Source organism: Ursus arctos, unplaced genomic scaffold (assembly GCF_023065955.2).
Source record: "Ursus arctos isolate Adak ecotype North America unplaced genomic scaffold, UrsArc2.0 scaffold_13, whole genome shotgun sequence".
Classification (NCBI taxonomy): domain Eukaryota; kingdom Metazoa; phylum Chordata; class Mammalia; order Carnivora; family Ursidae; genus Ursus; species Ursus arctos.
Window position 1 is genome coordinate 19,631,384 of NW_026622797.1, and position 23,881 is coordinate 19,655,264.

At 43.0% G+C, this 23,881-nt stretch overlaps 1 protein-coding gene across 5 annotated transcripts in view; it reads left to right on the forward strand.

Moving 5' to 3' along the window:
* EPM2A (EPM2A glucan phosphatase, laforin) overlaps positions 1–23,881 on the forward strand; it is a 352,988-nt gene that overhangs the window by 78,873 nt on the left and 250,234 nt on the right. For 3 of the 5 annotated variants that reach the window (XM_057310983.1, XM_057310984.1, XM_057310985.1), the window contains 2 exons: positions 9,292–9,533; positions 17,295–17,545. In XM_057310983.1, the coding sequence (XP_057166966.1) occupies positions 9,292–9,533; positions 17,295–17,545 (493 nt within the window). Of the gene's footprint in view, positions 1–9,291; positions 9,534–17,294; positions 19,690–23,881 lie in introns of those variants that run through there. The other 2 variants (XM_026504978.4, XM_026504983.4) reach the window with 2 other exon arrangements.

The window sequence follows — 23,881 nt, forward strand, 5'->3', positions numbered from 1 at the left end:
GATTCTCTATTTTAACTCCCTGTTTATATCCTCAGTAGCACATTACAAATAAATTTTATACATTTTGCATATTTATTCGCTCACTGCCTGTCTTCCTCAAAGAATGTGACTTACCTGAGGGCAGACCTTGACTGTCTTGCTCACCATGGATTGTTGAGTGCCTGGCAAAAAGCAGGCATCCTTACGTATTTGTTAAATAGGTGGAATGACTTTAAAACCAAATACAGGAAAAAAATATTACATTTAATTTTTAATTACTTCCTTGATCTTCAGTGGTTCCTAGTTCATTATGCAAGTGATTAATTTTAAACAAATCCTTTCAAGTTCATTATGTGAGAAAGTATTAAACGTGACATTTTAGGCTTTCAAGGAGTGCTCAGCATTGGAAACAAAATTAACATGCCAAGAGGCTATTCTAATAGAACATTTTGTTGAAATTTGTATCACAGTAACCAGCCGAGGCTGCTTAGCCTAGTTATTTGCCTCAGTCTTTGTGTTACCTTGACTGACTTTAAGAAGGTGAAGTATGCCATTTGCCTTATTTATTGCTATAATCTGTCAATGTGGCATATAAACTGAATTTCAGGGCAACAAATGCTCAAAAACCAAGAAAGCCAAACTCTCTTGGACTCAGAATCTTTTTTTTTTTTTTAAAGATTTTGTTTATTTATTTGAGAGAGAGCATGAGAGAGAGCATGAGTGGGGTGAGGACATAGGGAGAAGAAGACACCCCCCCCCCACCGCACCCCCCCCACTGAGCAGAGAGCCTGACACAGGGCTTGATTCCTGGAGTTTGGGATCGTGACGTGAGCCTAAGGCAGACGCTTAACTGACTGAGCCACCCTTGGACTCAGAATCTTAATAAGTTGTGAGTCTGAAGACTGTGCTCTACACATTTCAGGTGATTCTCCATTGAGATCCATTCTCTGAAAGCCAAGCAAAGAGGTCCAAGACTGTATTGTATTTATCAAAACTAGGTATCTAGTTCTAAAGTTCAGAACTTCAGAACTGAGTTATTAGATTAAGAAGGAAGCCCAAATAGCACAACCAGGGGCCTGATGATCTCATCTGCTCAAGTGATGGACTGAAGGACATGAGTCAAGGAGTGAGAGTGGGTAGTAGTCCTATTGTATAAGAGGACAACTGGGATGCCACAGTCAAAAAAGTTAATTGTAGAATTTCAGAGATCAGGATGAAAGGTGAAAAATATCTATTAAAGTGTTTTACTTTGGTATCCCTGATGTATGGATATTGGAAGAATCTGGATGATTGGATATTATATATTTTAGGTCTGCATGTTTAGACTTCGTATTAGTTAGGGGCTGCACTAACGAAGTGCCACAAACTGGGGTGGCTTTTAAACAACGGAAAATTATTTTCTCAGTTCCGGAGGCTAAAAGTTCAGGATCGATGTGTTTACAGGGTTGATTCATTCTGAGGGCTTCGAGAGAAGGATCTATTCCAAGCCCTTCTCCTTGCCTTGTAGGCAGCTGTCTTCTTTTATCCTCACATCGTCTTCTCTCTGTATGTGTCTGTGTCCGTATTTCCCCTTATAAGAATGACAGGCGTACTGGATTAGAGTGTACACTAATGGCTTCATTTTAACCTGATTACCTCTGTAGAGACCCTGTCTCCAAGTGAGGTCCCATCTAAGGTGCTGGGGGTAGGACTTCAACATGGAAATTTTGGGGAAATGCAAGTCAACCTGTAACAGACCTTGATAATTATTATATGGCATTTTTAATATAGAAAATAAAAACATATGTCAAAAATATTTGCTTCATGAGGCTATAAACTATATAGCACATTCCCCCAAAAATCTAAGAAACTAATTTTACCTGTGGAAATTAGCATGTGCTGTCTATATACTATAGTCTATAACCTATAAGCTAACTATGAGAAGACTATTTTTTAAATGAAGAAATTGGTATCACTCTCTAAATTGAAATTTGTCTTTGTGCAGTCATTCAGCCTTAAGTGGAGTCTTTGGGGAGAAGTTTGGTATTAATAACATAACACTTAACACTAGAAGACGGATTTTTAGCAGAAGGATTTACATGTGCTAATGAAGCTTAGAGCTTACTGGAGGTTGATTTTAACATTTTTCTTGCTTTCCCACTAATGAGATCTAAATGACAGGACTGATAGACTTTTTTTTCTTTACCCATTATTTAAAAGCCGGATCACATTTTAATTTCACATTGATTTGCCCATAAAATATTAAATAAGGTAAATGCAACAAAATTATCCAACTTAGGAAATGTGCTAATTTTTTTTTTTTTGCTCCTAAATCATTAGCTGGGTTTTATAAAGAATCTCAGCAAAATCCATTTTTTCCCTCTTTGAAATGGAGCTGTGTTTTTATGGCTAGGAAGAAGGCATTGCCATAGATAGTTGTGGTCTCTTGGGGTGATAAGAAATAAACAAATCCTATGTTCATACCCTGATCCCATCATCCTGTGTTTCCTAACTTTTTTTCCTTATGGACAAAATATGATGCTAATTTTCACCTTCAGGAAAAGGTTATTCTGCCATTTTTCAAGGCCATTAGTGGTAGAATTTGAGATCTGGAGTCCATACAATGGGCTTATTTGCTGATATCTTCTGTTTTTCCCATGCCCCCTCCTCCTGTCAAAACCCGGTGGTATTTTTTGCAAATGCTTGGATGCTCATTGTGTCTGATGTACTCAGTATTGCCAGTAAGGCCTCCTTTGACCGACAGCTGAGATGGAACAAGTGGGCTCTGATTCATACACTTCACTTGCTGTTGTAACGTGGGCCTGGGCCGACAGGTGAAGCAAACAGTGGAGTATTGTGGTGGGATTACCTGGAACCACAAATCCAGATTCACCCAAATGAGTGAAATTGATTTTGATTTGCAGTCCAACGAAGTAAGGTTCCAGAATGTCAGCCATCCATCCCCCCTCCCCAATCGGCAACCCCCCCCACCCAGTCTTTAGCTAATATTGTAATATTAGTAGGATAGATTTTATTTAAATACAATTTTGTTGAGTCATGGTGGCAATAGCCAAACTCAATAAACCTTTTATCTGCAAAAGTACATTCATTTTTTTTGCCAAAGTACATTCTTAATGAATATTGCTATATTAAATATTTGTCATGACTCAGAAGTAGATTTAGTTTTAACTTTTTAGAAGGTGCTACCCATTAAACACATAGACACACATCGTCATAGCTACTCTTTCCTAACAGATAGTTTCCCATTCCACACTCTCTGTCTGGGAATCATTTTTAGTCTTGAAAGTATTTTTGGAGAATGGTAAGGACCTAACTCTTATGTGCGTGTGTAGCGCTGAGCAATCCATGCCCTCCCATAGCCATATTTTTTGCTGCTATTGAAAGGTATTGAGATCTCTATACTAAATTTCTACATGTTTATTGGGATCGCCCAGGCTAGTGGTTTTGGAATCTGGCTGCGTATGTAATATATATAACCTGGTTAATTTCTTGAAAAAAAAAAAATCCACAGAATCATAGACCTCACTCCACAGCCACTTAATGACTACCTTTAGGACTAGATGTTGGTAATACAAGTTTTTATAAAACTCTTGTGGCTTGAATGCAGAGTCAGTTTGGGAACTTCTGGGTTGACTGGGTGTCAATACCCATTAGGTGCAGCGGTTTCCTCTGACCTTTTCAGATAATCTATAATTGAGCTGCCAGAAATCTGATGTAACTCATGACCAGTAGTGAGCTGTTCATAAAGTAATTCTCTGGAAGTTTTACAGTATAATTTATGATATAATTGTGAGCTATATATTTTTTATTTTCATTATTATATCTTTGAAGTTTGGTATGTCTTGCATCGAAACTACCTTTACAGAGGATTTTTATTCCCTAAATCCCATATTTCAACAAGCTTCTTTGTACCTAAAAAGATCCAATTTTTAAAATTGTTTAAAGTATCATTGATGCCAAAAGAAGATTAAAAGTAGGATGAGATGAGTAAAAATTGATTTTGAATGGATAAATACAAGTCTAATTACTATTTAGAAAGTACATCATGCATCTTATTACCTTCAATGTATCATGTAACTAGAAATATATCACCTATTATTAGAGACAACAAGCTGAAATAGGATGCATATAAAGGGCACATTAGCTGTCTGAGGAAGCAGGAGCCATTGATTTGTGTGTTTCCAACAAACTCAGTCCTTTGGCTCCACATCTCATGGAACGGTTCAGTACGATTTACTTTATAACTTTAATTCTCTATTCTTCAACACAGCACTTGTCAGAATTTATCTTTAGTGATCTATCTCCTAGCTTCAGCACATCTTGCTTAACATATCAGGAATTTAAGAATTTATACTCATTTCTTAAATATGGACTCTGACTTGTGGCACTTTTAGAGGAAGAATTGTTATGAAAAAGTTAGAAATACCTGATTCAGAGGCTAGTGTTTATATGTGTGTGGGAAGTGTGTATTTCAAGGGCTTATTTCCATTAGAAACTTGATGTGGGAAATGTACCAACTTTGGGCCTGTTTCCCTTTGACTTGTTCTGAGTTCCCTGACGTCCCCGGTTAGTAGAAATACACTTGAAGACCAGGGCTGAATGAGATGGTGGAGTAAACACCTTTTTTCCCCCTCCCCCAGTAACACCGTGTGATTCTACGTACTGACTCTGGTTTGGCATTCTGATTTCTTATTTTGTCTGATTTGCTCTTTGTGTATATGTCCATGAACTCTTCTTTTGTCTTTATCCAAACCTTGCATGCCAGCCACTTCATTTGGCATTTATTCTCTAGCTACGTACCAAGTGCTGTGCACTCCAAGAGGGCAGTATTCAGGAGAACTCTGGGTAACGTCCGGAACTTAGCTTGCCTGTCGTGAATATTCCTTTTAATATTTTGCCAGTCCACTTCAAAATTTTACCAATAAAAATCCATTGTAGTTCAGAAAGTTATATTTCTTGGTCATATCACTGGGGTGTCTACTGCCCTCTTTTCCGGCTCCGGATACTTCAGTATGTTCAGTTAAACCCCACAGCATGGTATGGCAGCCCACCCCTGCTGCCCGCTAGGCATCCAGCAGGGAACTGGAGGAGAAATCTTTAAGGGACAATGGAAGGAGGGATGGAGCATTTAGATAGAGCTGGTCCGGGCTCTCACTCAACAGCCAGAGCGAGGGGCCAGTGACCCAGGGTGTGTGTCCTTTCCATTCCTGTGAATGCTGAATACTCAGCTGACAATGTCCTGGTCAAAACACATCTCTTGAGCACTCTCAAACTGTCCCTGCTAATGATTTGTCTGTCAGCCTACTGGCCTAATGGGATATCTGAGAATTCTTTAGGGTCAAGAATGAAGTGAAAGGCCTTTGGATCCCATGCTCATCTTCACAACACCATTAAGTCTTTTCTGTGTTTTAAATATTCTCTTTATGTTAAATTTTATTGCCTTTATTTTTTCCATAATCACCTTCAATAGCCCATAAGAAATGTTTAATAACCTATTAGACTTAGAGCCCAAGCAGCAATAAAAAATTGGTTTATCTTCTCCTGGAGGGTAAGTAGGATTCAAGTTTTAGGTGATGTCAGATGTTGAACGATATTTTCATTGAGGATGGATAATACCCATATTTGGGGATTAGTCACTTGGCTTCTCACATTAGCATTAACGATGACAGCAACAACAGCCAAAAGGAAAAAAAAAGGAACCAAAACACAAAAGCAAGCTAGATTCCATTTAAGAAAATAGGGAGAGTATTCTAAACTCTGCAGCATTCTAATGAAGGATACACAGAACAATAGGAAAATTATCTGAATAGTCAGGACAATACAAAATAAATTACTAAAATAAGTAAATTATAACAACTAGACATAAACACCACTTGCATTTATTGTACATCCCCTGGTATCAGTCCCATTCAAATACCTTATTTAATTATATTTACTTTCTGCAAACTAGTTATTTTTAGACCCATTTTAGAGAGGAGCGCACCAAAGGCCTAGAGATGATAAATAACGTGGCCTAATGTCAGACAGTTATTACCAATGCTTTAAAAATGATCATGTTATGATTGGCATTTTTTCTTGCTTGTGTCTAGTACCCTTTCCATTACACACCACTTCAAATGTTGTAGTGCTATTCAACTTTGCAATATTAGACTTTTGCTTCACTCTCTAGGTCTCTCTCTTTCTATGCATACCTACATACATACATATTTTAAAATATGACATGGAATACCGTATTATCAGAATGACATCACTGATGAGCCACAAACTGTGTCAGATACGTTGGTCTTATTCCTGCCCCATATTCCCTTTCTTCCTCCATATAGTAAGGAGTTCTGTTCCACTTTATTCCCCTAAACCAGGGTTTCTTCATCACAGCATTATTGACATTTTGGCCTTGATAATCTTTGTTGTGGGAGCTGTGCTGTGCATTGTAGATGCTTAGCACCACCCCTGGTCTCAATCTACGAGGTGCCATCAGCACCACCCGATGTCATCCTCTAAAATGTCTCCATAATCATTGCCAAATATTGTCCCCAACTGAGAAGGACTGCTTTAAGCCCAATATGAAAGTAACTGAATAAAAGTGTAATCCCTGTGCTCAGCTTCTTTCCTGCGCATTAGGGACTTTGAGGAATTAATTACTTAGGCATTGTATTAGAACAAGTCAGATTACACTGTGGGAACAAACAATGTCAACATGGTTTAAGTCAAGGAGCCGCTGGCTCTCCAGGGCAGCTGGCCTCCCAAGGTAGCTTACCGTTCTAAGCTACTTTGGTCTTCTAACGGCTCAGTATCCACATGTGCTTCCATGGTCATCATAGCAGGGAAAGCCAGAGCATAGAGCATTGTGCACGATGTCCTAAATATGTCCTTCTGGAAGGGACATGTTACCTCAGCTCACTTTCTATTGACAAAAGTTGTCAGAGAGCTCTAACGTTCAGGCAGAGAAGTAGTTTAGTCCTCCATGCTTGAAAGAGGATAACTGGGAACACTGGTGAGCATCAAGTGATGTCTACCATCATCATTTATGAACTGTTGTCTGAGTGCTGTGTATTGAACCTAGTCAAGTTCTAGGTGACAAGATTCAGATAAAGTTGAAATAGAGTATTAGTTCTGGAGGAGCCCATACTTCTGGAGAGGAGGTACACATGTGAAATAATCAGTGAGCAAGACAATATATACCACCTGCAATAAGTTATAATAATTTACATTAAATTTATATATTATTTGGAAAATATTTGCATTTTTATGATGTTTGCATGGTATGTCTTTTTGGTTCTGGGGCCCAATTCCAATATGTGTGGGGGGAGAGGATTTCTCCATACATCCAACTGATTTTCTGGACACCAACTTGCTGTCTTACAATTCAACTCAATTCTGACCCTGTCTACCTGGAGATATCATCAGCTTCTGCAAGTTAAGAGTTCAGTCCTATAAGACTCTCTCCTTCTCTTCACTTCAGATGCCACATGCAAACAAGTTGTTACCGGTACTTCTGATGGACTGGTTATAAATCAGAGGTGCTATGACCCTTTCCTTTTTTGGGTTTGATTAATTTGATAGAGCAGTTCATAGAACTCAGGAAACATTTTACTAGATTACTGGCTTATTTTAAGAGGGTATAACTCAGGAACAGCCAGACGGCATAGATGCCCAGGGCAAGGAACGTGGGAAATGGCATAGAGCTTCTGTACCCTCCAAGGGAGCCCCACTCTTCCTGCATCGCCAACCTGGAAGCTCTTGGAATCCTGACCTTTTGTGTTTTATGGAAGCTTCATTACATAGAGAAGATTGATTAAATCATTGGCCATTGGTGATTGGTTCAACCTCCAGATCTCTTTCCTCCCGGAAGCCAAGGGGTGGGACTGAAAGTTCTGTCCTCTAGTCACAAAGTTGGTTCCCCTGACAACCAGCCCAACTGTAGGTGCTGTCCAAAAGTTACCTCGTTAAGGTAACAAACGACACTTTTATGGCTCTTTTCACTCAGAAAACTGTGTTGGAAACTGAGATGAAGACCAAATACATATTTCTTATTATAAATCATAATATCACAGTATGTCTATCTGTTTTTTTTTCTTAATGTACAATAAAATTTCATAAATCTTTCTGGTTAAAGGTATTCCTAGATGTTTTATAATTTTTTTAAATAGATTTTATTTATTTACTTGACAGAGAAGGAGAGACAGAGAGAGAGGGAATACAAGCAGGGGGAGTGGGAGAGAGAGAAGCAGGCTTCCTGCTGAGCAGGAGCCCAATGCGGGGCTTGATCCCAGGACCCTAGGGTCATGACCTGAGCCAAAGGCAGATGCTTAATGACTAAGCCACCCAGGCGCCCCAATATAATTTTGTTTTTATTTTTGAATGAGATTCACCTCCACTTCCCCATTTCTACCTGGCTGTTGAGAGCACAGAGAAGAGCTGTTTGATTTTTGTACCTTTTCCCTCATCCAGATATCTTAATACTTTTAATACTTCACATAGCTTTTGTAATTGAATCTTTTAGGGAGTGCTTCTCAAGGTTTTGCACTGAACTAGCAGCATCAGTATTGCGTGAGTCTTGTTAGAAGTCCAAATTATTGGACTCTCAACCCAAATCTACTGACTCAGAAACTTTGAGGGTTGGGTCCAGCCTTTGGGATATTATAGAAACATACTTGAAAAAATATTGACAACATTTTCTTTTCTTTTCTCTTTTTTTTTGTTTCAAATCTATTTCTTCTTAACTTATAGCATTAGATGAAACATATAGGACAATGTTGGGTACTAATGGATATAAGCTTGACTTTGATTTTGTTTAAAAGAATACTGTTGTTTGTTAGTTTCTGGTGTTTAAAAGTTCTCCTACTATTTGAAATTTTTATGTAGAGTTTTAAACAGGAATAATGGCTGGTTTTTGCAAATGTTTTCCAGAATTTACTGATACAGTCATTGGAGTTTTGCCTTTAACTTGTTAGTGTTTGAAATATGTTGATGAGTTTCCTAATGTTGAACCATATATACGTTCAAAGAATAAATACAACTTAGTGGGCTTATTTTAATATGTTGCTAGATTTGGCTTGCTAATGCTTATTTCCTAGCATTTTCATTAATAGAATTATTTCCCTAAAAATGACACCACCAGTATTTTTTCTTTCAATAATAACGTTATTATATCAATAATATTGTTACACCATCTAATATTGTTACTGCAGCTTTTCCTGTGCCAGATTTAAAGGTTAATTGCATTTTATTACAATGTATTTTCTGCAGCTCCTCAGATCTCAAGCCATGACAATAACAATAATAATAGTTGCCTCTATATATTCTCATTAGAATTCTACCAAATATCTGGCTGGGTAGCTGCCCTCGTCAAGTGGAACATATAACCATCAAACTGAAGCATGAATTGGGGATTACAGCTGTCATGAATTTCCAGACTGAATGGGATATTGTACAGAATTCCTCCGGCTGTAACCGCTACCCAGAGCCCATGACACCAGACACCATGATTAAGCTCTATCGGGAAGAAGGCTTGGTCTACATCTGGATGCCGACACCAGATATGAGCACCGAAGGTAAGCATCAGAAGAATCTTGCTGGCTTCTTGTTGAATGTGTTTCAGAGAAGCCCTTGCTGTCCGTCCGTCTGTCTGCCTGCCTGTCTGCCTGTCTATCTACCTACCTACATACCTTTCTGTCTATAATTGAATGACTTAAATATGAATGATAGAAATGGAATCAGTATAATGTTTTAGATTTAATATATTTAATGTATTTTGGCACCTTGGCAAAGATTCTGTTTAACATGGCTCCTTTGATTTGTTTATTTATTAAGCGTATGTATTTATTGCGTATCTAATGTATGTGTGGCATTATGCTGGCAGCTAGGAATACAACGGTGAGGAAAAGCAGGCACAGCTCCTGTCCCCATGAAGCTTATAGTCCTAAAGGGAAGACACACACTCATCAAATGACCACAAATAGAAATTCACAACTATGATGACATTTTTGTTAGGAAGATACTGCTCTGAGAGCATGCACAGGCAAATCACATGTAGGAAGAGGGTCCAGGAAGGTTTGCTTGAGTAGATTTGAGCTAAGTCTGAAGGCTAGGGGGTGAGGTGGGAGAGAGGGTCCCAGCAAGAGGGCTGCCAGCTTGGGAAGTCTCTGCTGCCGGAGAACAGAGTGTTACAGGACCTGAAAGGCCAGTGTGGCTGCAGGTCAGGGAATGAAGGGAGGGAGTCTTGCCAATTTGGGCCATAGTAAGGATTTTAGACTCTATCCTAAAAGCAGTAAGAAGCAGCTGAAAGGGTGGGAGGCTGGGATATGCCAAGATAACCTTTTTTTTTTTTTTTTTTTTTCCCTTCAGAAGTGCAGTTGGCACTGTGGACAGTGGATGGGAGATGGGCCCAAAGTGGATCTGAGGACCCCAGTTAGGGAATTACTGTAATAGCTGAAGTGGGAGATCGTGAGAGATTGCACAGCTAGGGGCAGGGTGGCAATAGCAAGGCTGTAGTGACAGCACAAATACTGGCCAAGCATGTCTTTGTGAAGAGGGGTTTATGACATTGGGTGCTGCTGGGGAAACGAGAGACAACTAAGGCATAGTTTTGACCTCCTAGCAAGAGGCGGTAAGAGAAGTTCAAACCTCATTACAACACAGAGAAGAATGTGATGTGAGGAAGGAGTCAAGTGTTCCTGGTGGGTTATGGGGCATGGAGGGGAGAACAGGGAGGCTGTATCAGGGTCATGGCATTTGAGGTGGACCTGGTTTTGACAGGTCAATGGGGAGGGAGGAAGGGCATGCCAGATGGAAGGAACAGCGTAGGTCTAGGCGCAAGGCATGGGGTTTTACAGGAGTGCTCTGTGTTTCAGCTTGGTGGTCGAATAGGGTGCTTGCGGGGAAAGGAATGGAGGAGATATCTGAAGCTGAGAGCTCTTACACTAGTACCAACCAGCTGTCAGCAGGGGGCAGCAGAGAGCTGTGGGAATGGTGCAGGCTAAGGGAGTTTGGTGAACTGCTGTTCTGGGGGGGAAAGGAGGAAGGCAGTTGCGCCTGGTCAGAAACGTCTCTACCATCAGTCCTCTGTCCCCCAAAGTACCTAATGTATCAGACACTCTCTTAAGCGATTTCATGCCTTACCTCATTTAATTCTGACAAGACTCCAGGCAGATGCATTTATCTCCATTTCACAGAGGAAGAGACAGGTACAAACATGTGAAGGAATATGGCCAAGGTCATAGGAGAAGAGACACAGCCTGGATTTGAACACAGGCACTCAGACTCAGAACACTGCTGCAGACGCTGTGCTATACACCTCTCCTTGCACGCTCCCACGGGCTCTTCGTGCACATGGTACAGACCAACACACCTGCGGTCCCTTGTAGTCATGACCACCTGGGGGGGGAGTTAGACACAGTCATGAGTGGCCAGGCAGGTAGCTCTGTCTCCCCAGAGTCAACAGTCCAAGATGCGGGTGGGGATGGAAGATCTCAAGGATCCTAGAGAGCCTGGACATTGGCCACCTTGGCTGTTTAGGAATCTCAGGTGGTTTCAGGCTGGACTGATCCATCCCCGGGGAGGAGGTATAATTTTTTATTCCTGAAGGAAGAGAGAGTTTGGTTACTCCCCTTGGAAACGCTGATCCAAAGAAACTGGGTGTAGCCGTAAGAGCTCTGCTCGTTTTCAAGGAGAAAAAAAATCCCTTTACTTGCACAGCAGATCATTGGTTGAATCTAGGCCCACTGTAGTTGTGTTAACGTCTTTTTTGGGGTCCCATCGCAGCCATAGCGTGGGGCACCTTCCACACTGAGGCAGTCTGGCAACACCTGTGACTGCAGAAGGAAAGTTCCCGAGTAGCTGTGTGATTTCGAGTGGGCTACTTCCTGCATTTGGAAAATGGGGTAATCATTTCTGCCTTACGGGATCAGAACAATAGAGTAAGATGATTGATACGAAAGTGCTTTGTTTCTCTGGTTTCAAAACAGAGAAGACTGTTAGGTTCACGTGCCTGTGGCTTCCAGAGAGCATTCTGAGTTTTGCTTCTTTGCTTCTGCATTGTTACCCATAGGAGTATAACGTGAGACAAAGCTTAGCATCGCTGACCTGCTAACTTCGGCATGCGTCCCGTTCCTTCCCTGCACTGATAACTGGAGGGCCCTGAGGACCAGTAGGCATTTGCTCGATACTTTGGGGTGTGCAGACGCCCGAGGGAAAACTCCATCCCCAAAGGCGTACTGTAGTTGTGTTAAAACCTTTTTAGGGCTCCCAGGGTCACCAGGTCCCATCCCAGTCACCACAGGGGAGCACCTGCCGCACTGAGGCAATCTGGCAACAACCATGACAGCAGAAGGAAAGCCCCCACTTGCAAAAGGCCAGACACTTAGACTAAATGAAAGCTTTCTTTGGTTCAGCATGACCAGGGGAGTAAAGGGTTAACGACCATTCCGAATGGCAGAGGAAGTTCTGACCAATAGATTCATCTGTGTGGCTGACAATATTAGCACAATGAACGTATAGATTAATTCAGCTGACTATTTTTGGAACGCTAGAGAAAAATCCATCTGGAAGTGTTTTGAGCTGTAGCATAATGCTGTCAGATAAAGTCTGAGAGAGAAGACAGTTTGTTAGGCCTGACTGTCACCCCCGGTTGTCACAGACCTGTTACAATCAATTGTACTATCGATCCTTACTCTTGTACATTTTGTCACACGCAGAAGAGTTAGTTAGGTTTTTTTCTTTCTTTTTTTTTTTTTTAATTTTGGTTTGTACCTTTCACCTGAGACATGAAAAGCTCCCAAATCTAGCACTCACCTGAAAAAAACCTAAACCTGTTAATTAAAATTCCGTTTTCCTTCATAGGAAGTACTCAGATTGTGTTTTGACCTCTGTCAGTGCAGTGCTGGTGATAACAAATGGTCTGCCCTTGCCTCCCAAGGGAGGGCATGTGCTTCCCGGAGTCCCCAGCTACCCCTTTGTTGTGATAGTTGTCTCTGACCCAGCGCTGCGTGCGGATCTGCCACGATGCTGACATTGACCTTGGAGCCACGGCACGTGGCCTTGAGCCTCGTCGCCACCGCCCAGCTGCGTGATAGTGAGCGGGCTACTTCCTGCATTTGGAAAAATGGGTAATCATTTCTGCCTTACAGGGTTATAACAGTAGAACAAGACGATTGGTATGTAAGGACTTTGAAAACCACAAAGTTGGGACTGTATTTTTAGTCCCAAGTTCTTAAGTTTCTCCTGAAGGATGTACTAGATAATATGGACCTTATCTCTATTACATTGCAAAGGCAGAAAAGGAGATCCGCTCAAATAAAATAATAATATATTCAGCCTTAAATCTGCCTGGAGTAAAAAAGGAAGGGTGTGTGTTGGGGCGGGCGTGCATATACGCACGTGTGTGTATGTTGGAAAGGCTGAAAGTCGGTCCAGAAATCATTTCTTTCAAGGTCAGCCTTAGGTAAAGGGCATCTTCAGGGCCATTTCCACTCCTCTCCCTGATTTCAGGCCCTAATGCCACAGCAGCATGTCCTTGTCCCTCTTCTCCCACCTTTGTTTGCTCAATGCATGCTTCAGGAAGCTTTTAATCATTCTGGAGTTGGATTAGCCTGGAACAGGTGTGGGCCACAAGTTAGATTGGAGGAGTCTAGTAGTGTCTCAGCTCTAATCAGGATTGTTGGATTTTGTTTCATTTTATTTTATATTCATGCACTTAATGAATGTTTACTGAGCATCTACTGAGAGCCAAGGCCTGTTTTAAATTCCAGAGTAAGAATCATAGACAGTGAAATGCTTTGTTAGACCTGCACAGGGTTGAAAATTTTCAACTTAGCTGTCAACAGTTAAAATTTGGAATGTTTTATATAAAAATTCTGGATTTCTGTCTTGCCTTTAGGTATTATCATTTTATGAATGGAAACCTTTTATCCAATTAAATTCTAAATGGAGCCTAAATATATGAAACATAAAAAATTAGGGGCTCTTGTTGACTCTGTGCAAGTTCTGATTCTGGGCACCCTCTTTTTATTCCTTGGTGGGTTGTGGATTAGCTCAGCTCCCTAGAATGGGTTTTCTAGCAGAGGCACATGACCCATTGAGGACAGAGAGCCCCTTTAGGGTGGGGCGGAGGGGCTCACCCCAGGAAGATGTTGCTCTCACCAGGATTAAGAGCAACAATGTGACCAGGTAGGTGGGGGGCAGAGACTAAGAATTCCGGCTGACAGCATGGCGGCCAGCAAGTACCACTGGCCAGGTAGGTGAGGGGAGGGCATTAGTGCAGTGGTTCAGACCAGAGGCTTTGGAGTAGTGCCGGCTGGGTTTCAGTGGCCACGGGGGAATAACCTTGGTCAGATCTCCTTGCCTCAGTTCCCTCAGACACAATCTGAGGATAAAAATAGTACCAATCCCATCGTTGTTAAAAGGTGATTGCAAATGAACCATTGCCTGCAGGGTGCTTAGAACAGCACTTGGCAGGTATAAAGGGCTCAGTAAATGTGAGCTGCCATCCATCACAGCAGAGTGATTTATAGTCCCTAGAAATCAAAATAAGCAAGAGTTCCAGTGGAGACCAGGCTGAGGCAGGCGGGCATCCTGGACCACGTCCTTGTCCGGCGTCCTTTTTATGTTTTTTAAATATTTGTTTGATAGTTCTTAAGTGGGGTGGCTAAGTGATTCTAGGAGAAGACCACTGGGGGGTGAACCCTGTGTTTAAACTGGGAGCCTTCCGGAGCTTCCCATTGGCAGCTGTCCCTCACCTTCCAGGATTGCATGGCTGAAGTCATAGAATGCCAAGCTCACACATAGCCCTTTTCCACTTCTAAACTGTGTGCATGCCTCTTGAAGAATCGTTTACAGATAAAAAGGAAAGGGAGAGATAGTGCATCATTTGGGCCATTTGATGCACACCTTCCTCAGGGAATCTGTGGCCAGAGAGCAGGTTGGGGGGGAGGAGGGGATCCTTATGGGTCCATGTGAACCCCGGTTTGGGCAGGTCAGTGACACTGATGCAGCAGAAGCTGAGCCCCAGTGGCTGGGACCCTGCTTCCAGAAGCTCCTACTGCGCATGGCCACTGTGGTCTGTTTCTACACTGGGCATGTAATGAAAACCCATGTTAAAGATACTTCTCGGGGATAAAAAGTACAGTACAGGGAATAGAGTCCATAACCTTGTAGTAACGTTGTATGGTGACAGATGGTAACTACACTTATTGTGCTGAGCGTAGCATACAGTATAGAATTGTCGAATCCCTGCGTCGTACACCTGACACTAACATTGTATGTCCACTACATTTCAATAAAAAAGTCTTTTTTTCTGCTCATCTCCTGGCAATGTACTTGGTAGCTGGAGAGGTATCTGTAACAGGGAACTTGTCCTGGCATGCCAGCCGTGGCAGGAAGAGCCCAGCTTCCCAGTTTGATCAGTGGTCATTCCCTTCCCAGCTGGTATTAGTGGGACTACACTTCTAACACCCCTACAGCAGGACAAAAGCCTTGCACGTGGGAGGACCTCACCCATATTGGCAGGGTTGCTCAAACATTCCTTAGAAGTTTTGCGTCTTCTGATCTTCCGGCTCCAATGGTGCATCGGCTACACAGTACTCTCCCTGAGACAGACGGTGAGATGTCTCTCTGGTACATAGGACCGTCTGCACTTGGTTCCGTTTCTGGGGCTATTTTACTGCCTCTGGGGGAGTGCCATGAGCACCTGATCATGTGGCAGTAACCTCGGAGTACCCTGAAACCTAGTGAGGAAGTGCAAGTCAGTGGTAGGTTATGGCTGAGTTTGGACTCTGAGAAATCAAGTGGCACAGGGGAGCAGGCGGGGCTCCCCTTAGGTGCCCTCGGAGATCAGGCAGGGAACATGAACACAGGGTGACAGGCAGCAGGGAGATAGAGCCTGAGGGGTTGCAAAGCGTGTCCTGACCAGAAGCATTCCAGTTAAAAATGTCTGCACGGCTGTGTGGGACCTGTAGCTTGAGATACCTTGGTAGGACAGATGGATAGAGCACCGGCAGCAAAATTAGAGTATTATCTTGGCTTCCATGTAGATTTTCTGCTCCTAACTCAGGGAAGGGTTAGCATGTAGCTGAGGTAGACCCACCCGGTTGGAGTAGTTACTGAGAGGACCTTCAAACCATGATGGGGTCTTGTAACCTCTGTCCTTCTTAGGTGCTGATGCCTGATTGCTGTGTGTTGTGTTGGCCCTTAAGTGGCATTTGCGTTTTAAAAGAGGACGTCTAAAGAGGGAAGTCTAAACTTGAGTGGCTCATGACCTCCTGGCTCCATTCCACCATGGAATTCTAAGCCTCAGGATCTGCAGTGAAATCATTTCAGGGGGGAGTTTTTCCCATCGCTCCCGTCATCCAGTGGGACGGCAATGAGAAGCACCGTTGTGGCCCTGTTTGGTTAAGCACACAGAGTACCTGGTGAATGTCAAGTCACGGGCACATAATCCAGGACTCTGTCCAGTGTCCCTCTTTCATCCCCCTTTGAAGTAATGTATATTGACCGTCATCCACATCCCCCACCAAATCCACTGTCTTTGCTCTGAGAACCTGTGTGCAGAAGAAATTCCAGCCTCCAAGAGTTTGATGGCTTTAGGGGGATCTCTACCTCTTGAGACAAGAGTCTGGCAGGCCTGAGCAGAGCCTTGTGTATCCTCTCAGTGTGTAAAGGAGACATTTGATCACCTAATAATCAAAATAGTAGTCATGAGGTAATAATAACTATAATCACAATTGCCCAGTAAAGGAGAAATGGAACCATTTCAACACTCACTGTGTCATGAGGGAATAAATGAATGATTGGTTATCACATGTGTGTCAATTAATGTTCGCCATCCCATTGGCCAAATGAAAATTGGCATATGTTGAGTGAATAAGATTGACTCCTTTAACCAGTATGGACTAATTCTGTGTTTTGCATTGATCTGGAAGATCTGTTTGGATTAAAGAAAGTCCGGGTGAGATCCTCTAAATCTCTGCCCAATCTATACAAACCCTTCTGATGGATGTAAAAATCCATTCTTCTGACCATAGGCAACGGTTAACTTTTCTTTGAAAGGAAATTTGCACTGATGCAGAAGTCACTCAAAGCAAAATCCAGGGAAGGTTCAGAGCTGACCCACTGCCTCTGGAGGGTTCTTTCTACTTTATTATTAGCAGGTTTTGATACTGTCTCACCTTTTCCATCAAAACAAAGGAACGGAGCGAGCTCTCATATCCCTGCATCTCCCTGCATGGCACTGATCGCACCAGGCACTGGAGGAGTTATCATTAGTGGCGATATTGGGGTTTCATTATTCATGTGTATGTGCTGTGCTTTCTCAATCCCAGGCCGAGTGCAGATGCTGCCACAGGCGGTCTGTCTCCTGCACGCGCTGCTCGAGAATGGACACACCGTGTACGTTCACTGCAACGCCGGGGTCGGCAGGTCCACCGCGGCCGTCTGCGGCTGGCTCCAGTACGTGATGGGCTGGAATCTGAGGAAGGTGCAGTACTTCCTCATGGCCAAAAGGCCGGCTGTGTACATTGACGAAGACGCACTGACCCGGGCAGAAGCCGACTTTATTCAGAAATTTGGGAAGGTTCGTTCTTCCATGTGCGGTATGTAGGTGGCCCATCTGCCTCCCCATGCTCTCAGTTTCCTTAGGAACCCAATTTCCTTAGGTGATGCTAGTAGAATGACCTAGAAACAAAGATTGTACCAGAACTGAAAAGACTGGTCAAGTGCTTTGCCTGCAGCCTGCCCCCTTTTGTCTGGGGCTGACTTTCTCTTATGCTTTGGTTGGGCTGTATTTTCTTTGAAATATTTTTCAGTGGAAGCTGTGACTGACGGACACTTGAGAAAAAGGCACAAGCAATTGGATGGGGCAGTGTTCTAGCATCGGACGGAAAAGCAATGCATGCAGGTCCTGCTGCCTGCAGGCACACCAGGCCTTGGCTTTGCAGATGTCTCATTTGTTGTAGTGCGGATTAACGACTGCACCTTCCGTGGCATTGTAGTGTGACCCGCCCGTTACAACACTTGCGTGTTGACGCACGCACACACACGTGCACAGCTTTTCTGCTGCACTGAACTGAAATGATACAATGAGAGCTGGTCAGTTGCCGAAGAAGGGAATATGGGTACGAGTGTGGACTATGACAGAGGAGGAGCTCCCATGACTGAAAAGTGATGGCTTTCTAGACTTGGTGTTGGCACCCTGCTTCCCAGGTGTTCGAGTTGGTTCCAGGGCATCTACCCACAACCCTCTGTGACAACCACAGAGGAGTTACTGTCCCTCTCTTTCATTTAATTGAGGCTCAGCCAGCGTAGACAGCTTGCCCAAGGTCTCATGGCTAGTCAGGGACCAGCTGGTGTTTAAAACCCACGTTTATGTGACTCAGTGCTTTCAACACAACTTGTTGGTTTTCCAGCCACAGTGTAGTGAATTCTGCTTCTCTCTCTGAGAGTACGGTCAGTTTCTCTGCAGCAGTTTCTACAGTGAGAAATGGAACAGCGTTCTGGTCAGTTGCCAAGGAATTTAGGAAAGTAGTTCTATTTTGTGCAACCTAATTTAAAACATGGTGAGCTGTCTCAACACCCAAGAGGCCTGAGCCCTAGCTCACGAGAGGAGCCATCCTACCAGAAGAGCCCAAATCCATAGATGACTGTTGCACAGCTTGGAGCGATGCTGTTCAGCCCTCAGTTTAAAACAGTACACAGTTACTGTGGCCCCAGAATATGTGGCTCACTCCCCTCGGTTCTACAGGAAATACAAAGAGGAGCGAGTCTCTGCCTTCCAAAGGCTCCCAGCCCCGAAACAGCCGGTGTTCAATCAACCATGCCGCAGGATTGATCTATGAACAATATGCCAGAATAGAGGAAGGAGAAGTAGCTTTTATCGGGTACCTTGTATGTGCCAGGTGCTTTTCAATTTTCATTGAACCTTCACGGTACCCTACGAGGGCAGTTCATTACCTCCGATAAATAGCCGAGAAAACGAAGGCTCAGGTACTTCAGCCAACTGCCCAGCATCACATGGTGAAGAAATAGATGAAATGAGATACCAAGCTAGGTTTGTCTAATTCAACACCTGTGCTTTTTCTATTAAACTGCAATGCCCGCTTATTTTTCACCTCCTTTTTTCTCTTCTGTAATTATTTATTGATAGATACAAGAGACTCTGAATTAGGAAGTATGGGGGATAAGAAGGACACAAGGTAAGAGCCACTGGAGTTCAGAGGCAGCAGAGCTGTCTTTACTGTGGGACTCAGAGGGGATGGCTTTTGATTTGTCAGAGAACGCTAGACAGTTCACATTTCTCCTGCAAGTTTACCAAGTTCAATTGATAAGCCAGGATTGACTATTATGAAATCTAGTTCCCTTGCTAAAAATAACTAGAGATAACTATTATATCCAAGTAACCCATTTATGGTCATAATGTGTTGTGTAAAACTTAATCCTAAAAATGGAATATTTCTAACCAATTATATACGTGTGTGTGTGTGTGTGTGTGTGTGTGTGTGTGTGTGTGTGTGAATTTCTCTAATGCCTAAGAAGCTCAGCTATGTAACCTCCACTTTGGAAAGACCTTTCTGGGTGGATTTTCCTTTTTCCTCTGATAGGAAAAATCAGTTTGGGCTATTAAAGAATGTTTTGGAATAACCTCTCTTGTCCTCAATAAATGGATGTCCAGTGTATTTCAAAATCACCTGGAATTTTGCTGAATAAAAGCATTAAAAATGACCTCTGATTATAGGATTAAAACTTTTTTTTTATTAACTTAGTCTGAAATCTAAAAGAACAAACTGTATTTCCTTGAAGAAGCAGTCAGCTGAGCTAAATTGTTTTTCCTTGCACTCTTATTTTCTCAATCGCTGAAGAAAATTGGCAGTTACAGGGCGAAAGGAAGACAAAGGTGAGGGCCCCTCAAAGAAGTGAGGATGAAAACCTCAAAAGTATGTCACGGAAAATCAAAGCAGAAATGATGCCATGAGCTGCTTGTCACTGGCATTAACAAAACCTTCCAGTGATAGATTTCTTAATCATGAAATCTCATTCATGGTTAAGAAATGTCTGAATGAGTTTGTTTCTTTAAACTTAAATCATTATCTCTCACATATTTTGTGTGCAACGTTAGGAAATATCTAGAAAAATAAACACCTTCTTTTGACCAACTTAACACGTGGGTGAAAGCCACTTGGCTTTGCCTAAGAAAGAATGATGAAAAAATGTGCTTGGGGCCTTGGTAGTAAGAGAGTAATGAAAGGCAGGCTCTGAAGATGAGTTAGGTAGAAGGGAGAACTTGGCGCACAGGAAAAACACCGAGTCAGTGTGCTTAAAAGTTACAGCTGAGGATCTTAGCCGATAACCTAGTTAATCCCTTTATTGTACAGAGGAGCAAACTGAGCCCCAGAGACACCAAGCGACAATTCCTGTAGCGAGTTTTAATTGAGGCCCAGAGGGAAAGGAGAAGCGAGGAAGGCAGACCAGGGGATCTCGTCAGATTTACTGAGGGTCACAGCAGAATTCATGAGCGACAACAGCCAGTACTGGGAGAAGGGAAGAGTTGGTGCGAGGATTAATGGAAATTGGAGTAAGTGGAAGAAAAATGGCTAAAATGAGAAAAAGCAAAGGGCAATGACATTTCCAAAGGGAGAAAAGGCAGGAATTCCCTTTTGCAAAGACAGTCTTGGGAGATTGAGAAGGAAGGTGTGACCGTAGGAACAGGGGTGAGTCAGGGTTATGCTCCCGAGAGAGAGGGGCGTGCTCTGTAGCCACTGACTTCCCTCTGGGACTAGATTACAGCAGGAAAAAGGAGCAGCTGTAAATATGTAAAATCTTAAAAAAAGGGGGGGGCACCTGGGGAGCTTAGTCCGTTAAGCGTCTGACTTTGGTTCAGGTTGTGATCTTGGGGTCCTGAGATTGAGCCCCATGTTGGGCTCTGCACTCAGCAGGGAGTCTGCTTCTCCTCTTGCTCGTGCTCTTTCTCTCAAATAAATAAATAAAATCTTAAAAAAAAAAAAAAAAGAAGAAGAAAAAGGAGCAGCTGGGTGGAATGTATGACCCCAAAGTGGCTTGTTACCTGTAAGGAGAAAAGAAGGTCCCATAGAAGATGGGATTAAGAGTAAACAGGAAAGGGTGGATTAAACTGCCTCTCAATTTAAAAATAATAACAGCAGTAATAGTAACAGGAAGAGGAAGGACAACTGTAGCAAAAAATTCGTCCATTCTAACAATAACAACAGCAGTCATAGTAACAGAAAGAGGAAGGACAATATTAGCAACTACTTCGTTCATTCTAACAATAAAGACAAAATACTAAAGGTAAGAGGCAGGACACTGATCATAACAACTTCGTTCTCTCCCTAACCCATTGCTCCAAAAGTCTTCCCTAATTCAATTAATGGAAAAATACTTCCTGTTGCTCGGGTTCGAATCTCAGAGTCATTCTTAACTCCTCTCTTCCATTCAGACATCACATTCAGTCCATCAGGAAAGCGTGTCACTTCTCTTGTCAAAGCATCGAGAGCCTGATTACGTTTTACCCCCTCCACTGACTGGACTCCAGAAACAGCACTGTAACTTGGTCTCTCTGTTCTCTTCTTCCTCATATCTACTCTCACCGCGTGGCCAGGGTGATCCTATAAAAATGCGTGTCAGATCATGTCATGTCATTCCTATGCTTAAAACCTCCACTGACTTGCCATGTCATTCAGGGTGCCAGCCTAAGCCCTTCCAGGGCATATCCACCTGTCCCCTGTTACATCTCTGATGTCCTCTCTCACCGCCTCCCACCTCATTCTGCTGTAGCCACACTGGACTTCCTGCCCTTTGAGTATTGCAGACTGGCTCCTACCACGGGCCACTTGCACATGCTGTTCTGTCTGCCCGGTGTGCATCGGCTCAGTCTCTAACCTTCTCCATGATGCCCTCTGGGCCATCCTCTCAACAACTACCATCCCCAACCCCAGCCCTCCCCCTCCTCCTTCTCTGATTCGTTTCTGTTCATGGAACTTAGTCCTGGCCAATATGTTACATAATTTGCTTATTTGTCTTATTGTCTGCATCCTCTCACTACAACGTAAACTTCAGAAAGGCCAAGATTTGTATCTGGTTTGGTGAGGCACCTAGAGTGCCTGGTGTATAGTCCAATGAGTGCAGGACAAGAATAGCTAATCACACGCAAGCATACGCCCTCCGAGTAGTGTGCTCCGAGGCTTTACATCTCTTAGCTTACGTCATCTTCCCAGCAATGCCATGCTAAATATCGTTATTACCCCTATTTTGCAGATAAGAAAAGAGCCATAGAGAAAACACTAACTTATTCTTAGTAAGTAAGACAGTTTCACCCCTGGTTTGGGGGAGAAAGCTCCTATGGACCCCCCTGTATAAACTCTGGGCATCATGCAGCACATGGGTCGGTTTGGTAGGACAGCCTTAAAATACCACCAATCTGGTGACTTACACAGCAGAAATCTACTGTTTTAGTCCTGGAGGCTGGAGGTGTGAGGTCAAGGTATCTGCAGGGTTGGTTTCCTGGGAGGGTTGTGAGCGAAGGTCTGTTGCACGCCTTCTCTCCTGGTTTGCTGGCAGTCTTTGGCATTCCTTGGTTGGTAGACACCCCCACCTCTGCCTTCATCCTCACATGGTCTTGTTGTCCCTGTGTGTAGGTCTGTATCCAAATTTCCCCTTTTTATAAGGAGGTAAGTCACTTTGGATTAGGGGTCCACCCAACTCCAGTATGACATCTTAAGTGGTTACATCTGCGAAGACCTCCTTTCCGAAGAAGTTCACCGTCTGAGGTATTGGAAGTTAGGCCTTCAGCATATGAATTTGGGAAGGGGGGCGTAATTCAAACCATAAAACTACAGACAATAACTACCTGAAGTCTATGGAGAGTGAAAAACCCACGAAGGTTGGAGGAGAGTGGCAATTTGGAGGAAGGGACCAGAATGGCTCGAGTTTCCTTTTTTACAGGTTTAGCCTGATGTCAGGGCCCATTTATAGTGTTGCTAAGACAGCAAAACAACACTGACAGAAAACCTTCTCGGTTTTGGTTCAGGAACACAGAGTTGAGCAAAAAAAATAAGCCTTTCCTAGGTGACAGAGATTAGTTGTAGAAAAAGCAAGTGCTCTATCATGGGCCCCGGAGATACTGGATGAGTTTCTGAGGGCTTCTGGGTAAAGTTTTCTCACTCTGGAGAAAGGACTACTGGAAGAGATGCTCTTCCTTCCTTTGCTGGTGATTGTGTGTGGATGTGGGATCCCCACTAGCGGAACCATCTTCCTACCAGCCTGGGAACACGCCAACACAGCAGCACGCAGGAAAGGGACTGATGAAGCTGGGGCTACTTGCTCCGTTAGCCCCGAAGTCTGCCCCCCTTCTTGACTTCTGGTTGTGTACGACAATTATTTCTTTGGTCCGAGCCAGTTAGAGTAGCGATTTCTGTTGCTCACGGTGGAAGGCATTGTAATTGGTCCACTACCCCATATGCATTCTAGTTTTTAAAAACAATATCTATTTTTGTCATAACTTGTGGCATTAAAACACATTTTGATTTCTGATATCATTCGAACAACTTCTCTTTTACATTTTGTTTCTTTTGGGGGCAGTGCCTAAAAGTGGGGTTCAGAGGAGAGTTCTTGAAAGGAAGATGGAAGCTCTTCAGTGATGATCCACAAATCTGAACTTTGTGACAGAGAAAAGTAATTTGTAGTGGATCTGTTAGACTTCAGAACCTGTATGTGTTTGTGATTTCCTGTTATTGTCCTTTAAGCAGTGGTTCTTATCTAGCTAGCTGAAAGCTAACCCCAAACGGAAGATATTGAGAAAACTCTCTCCGTTTTTTCTTGGCAATAAACACACTCCACAGAATTACACCTTCAGGTAATCTCCAAGTCTTATATGACACAGGTAATCTTAACATCTAGCCAA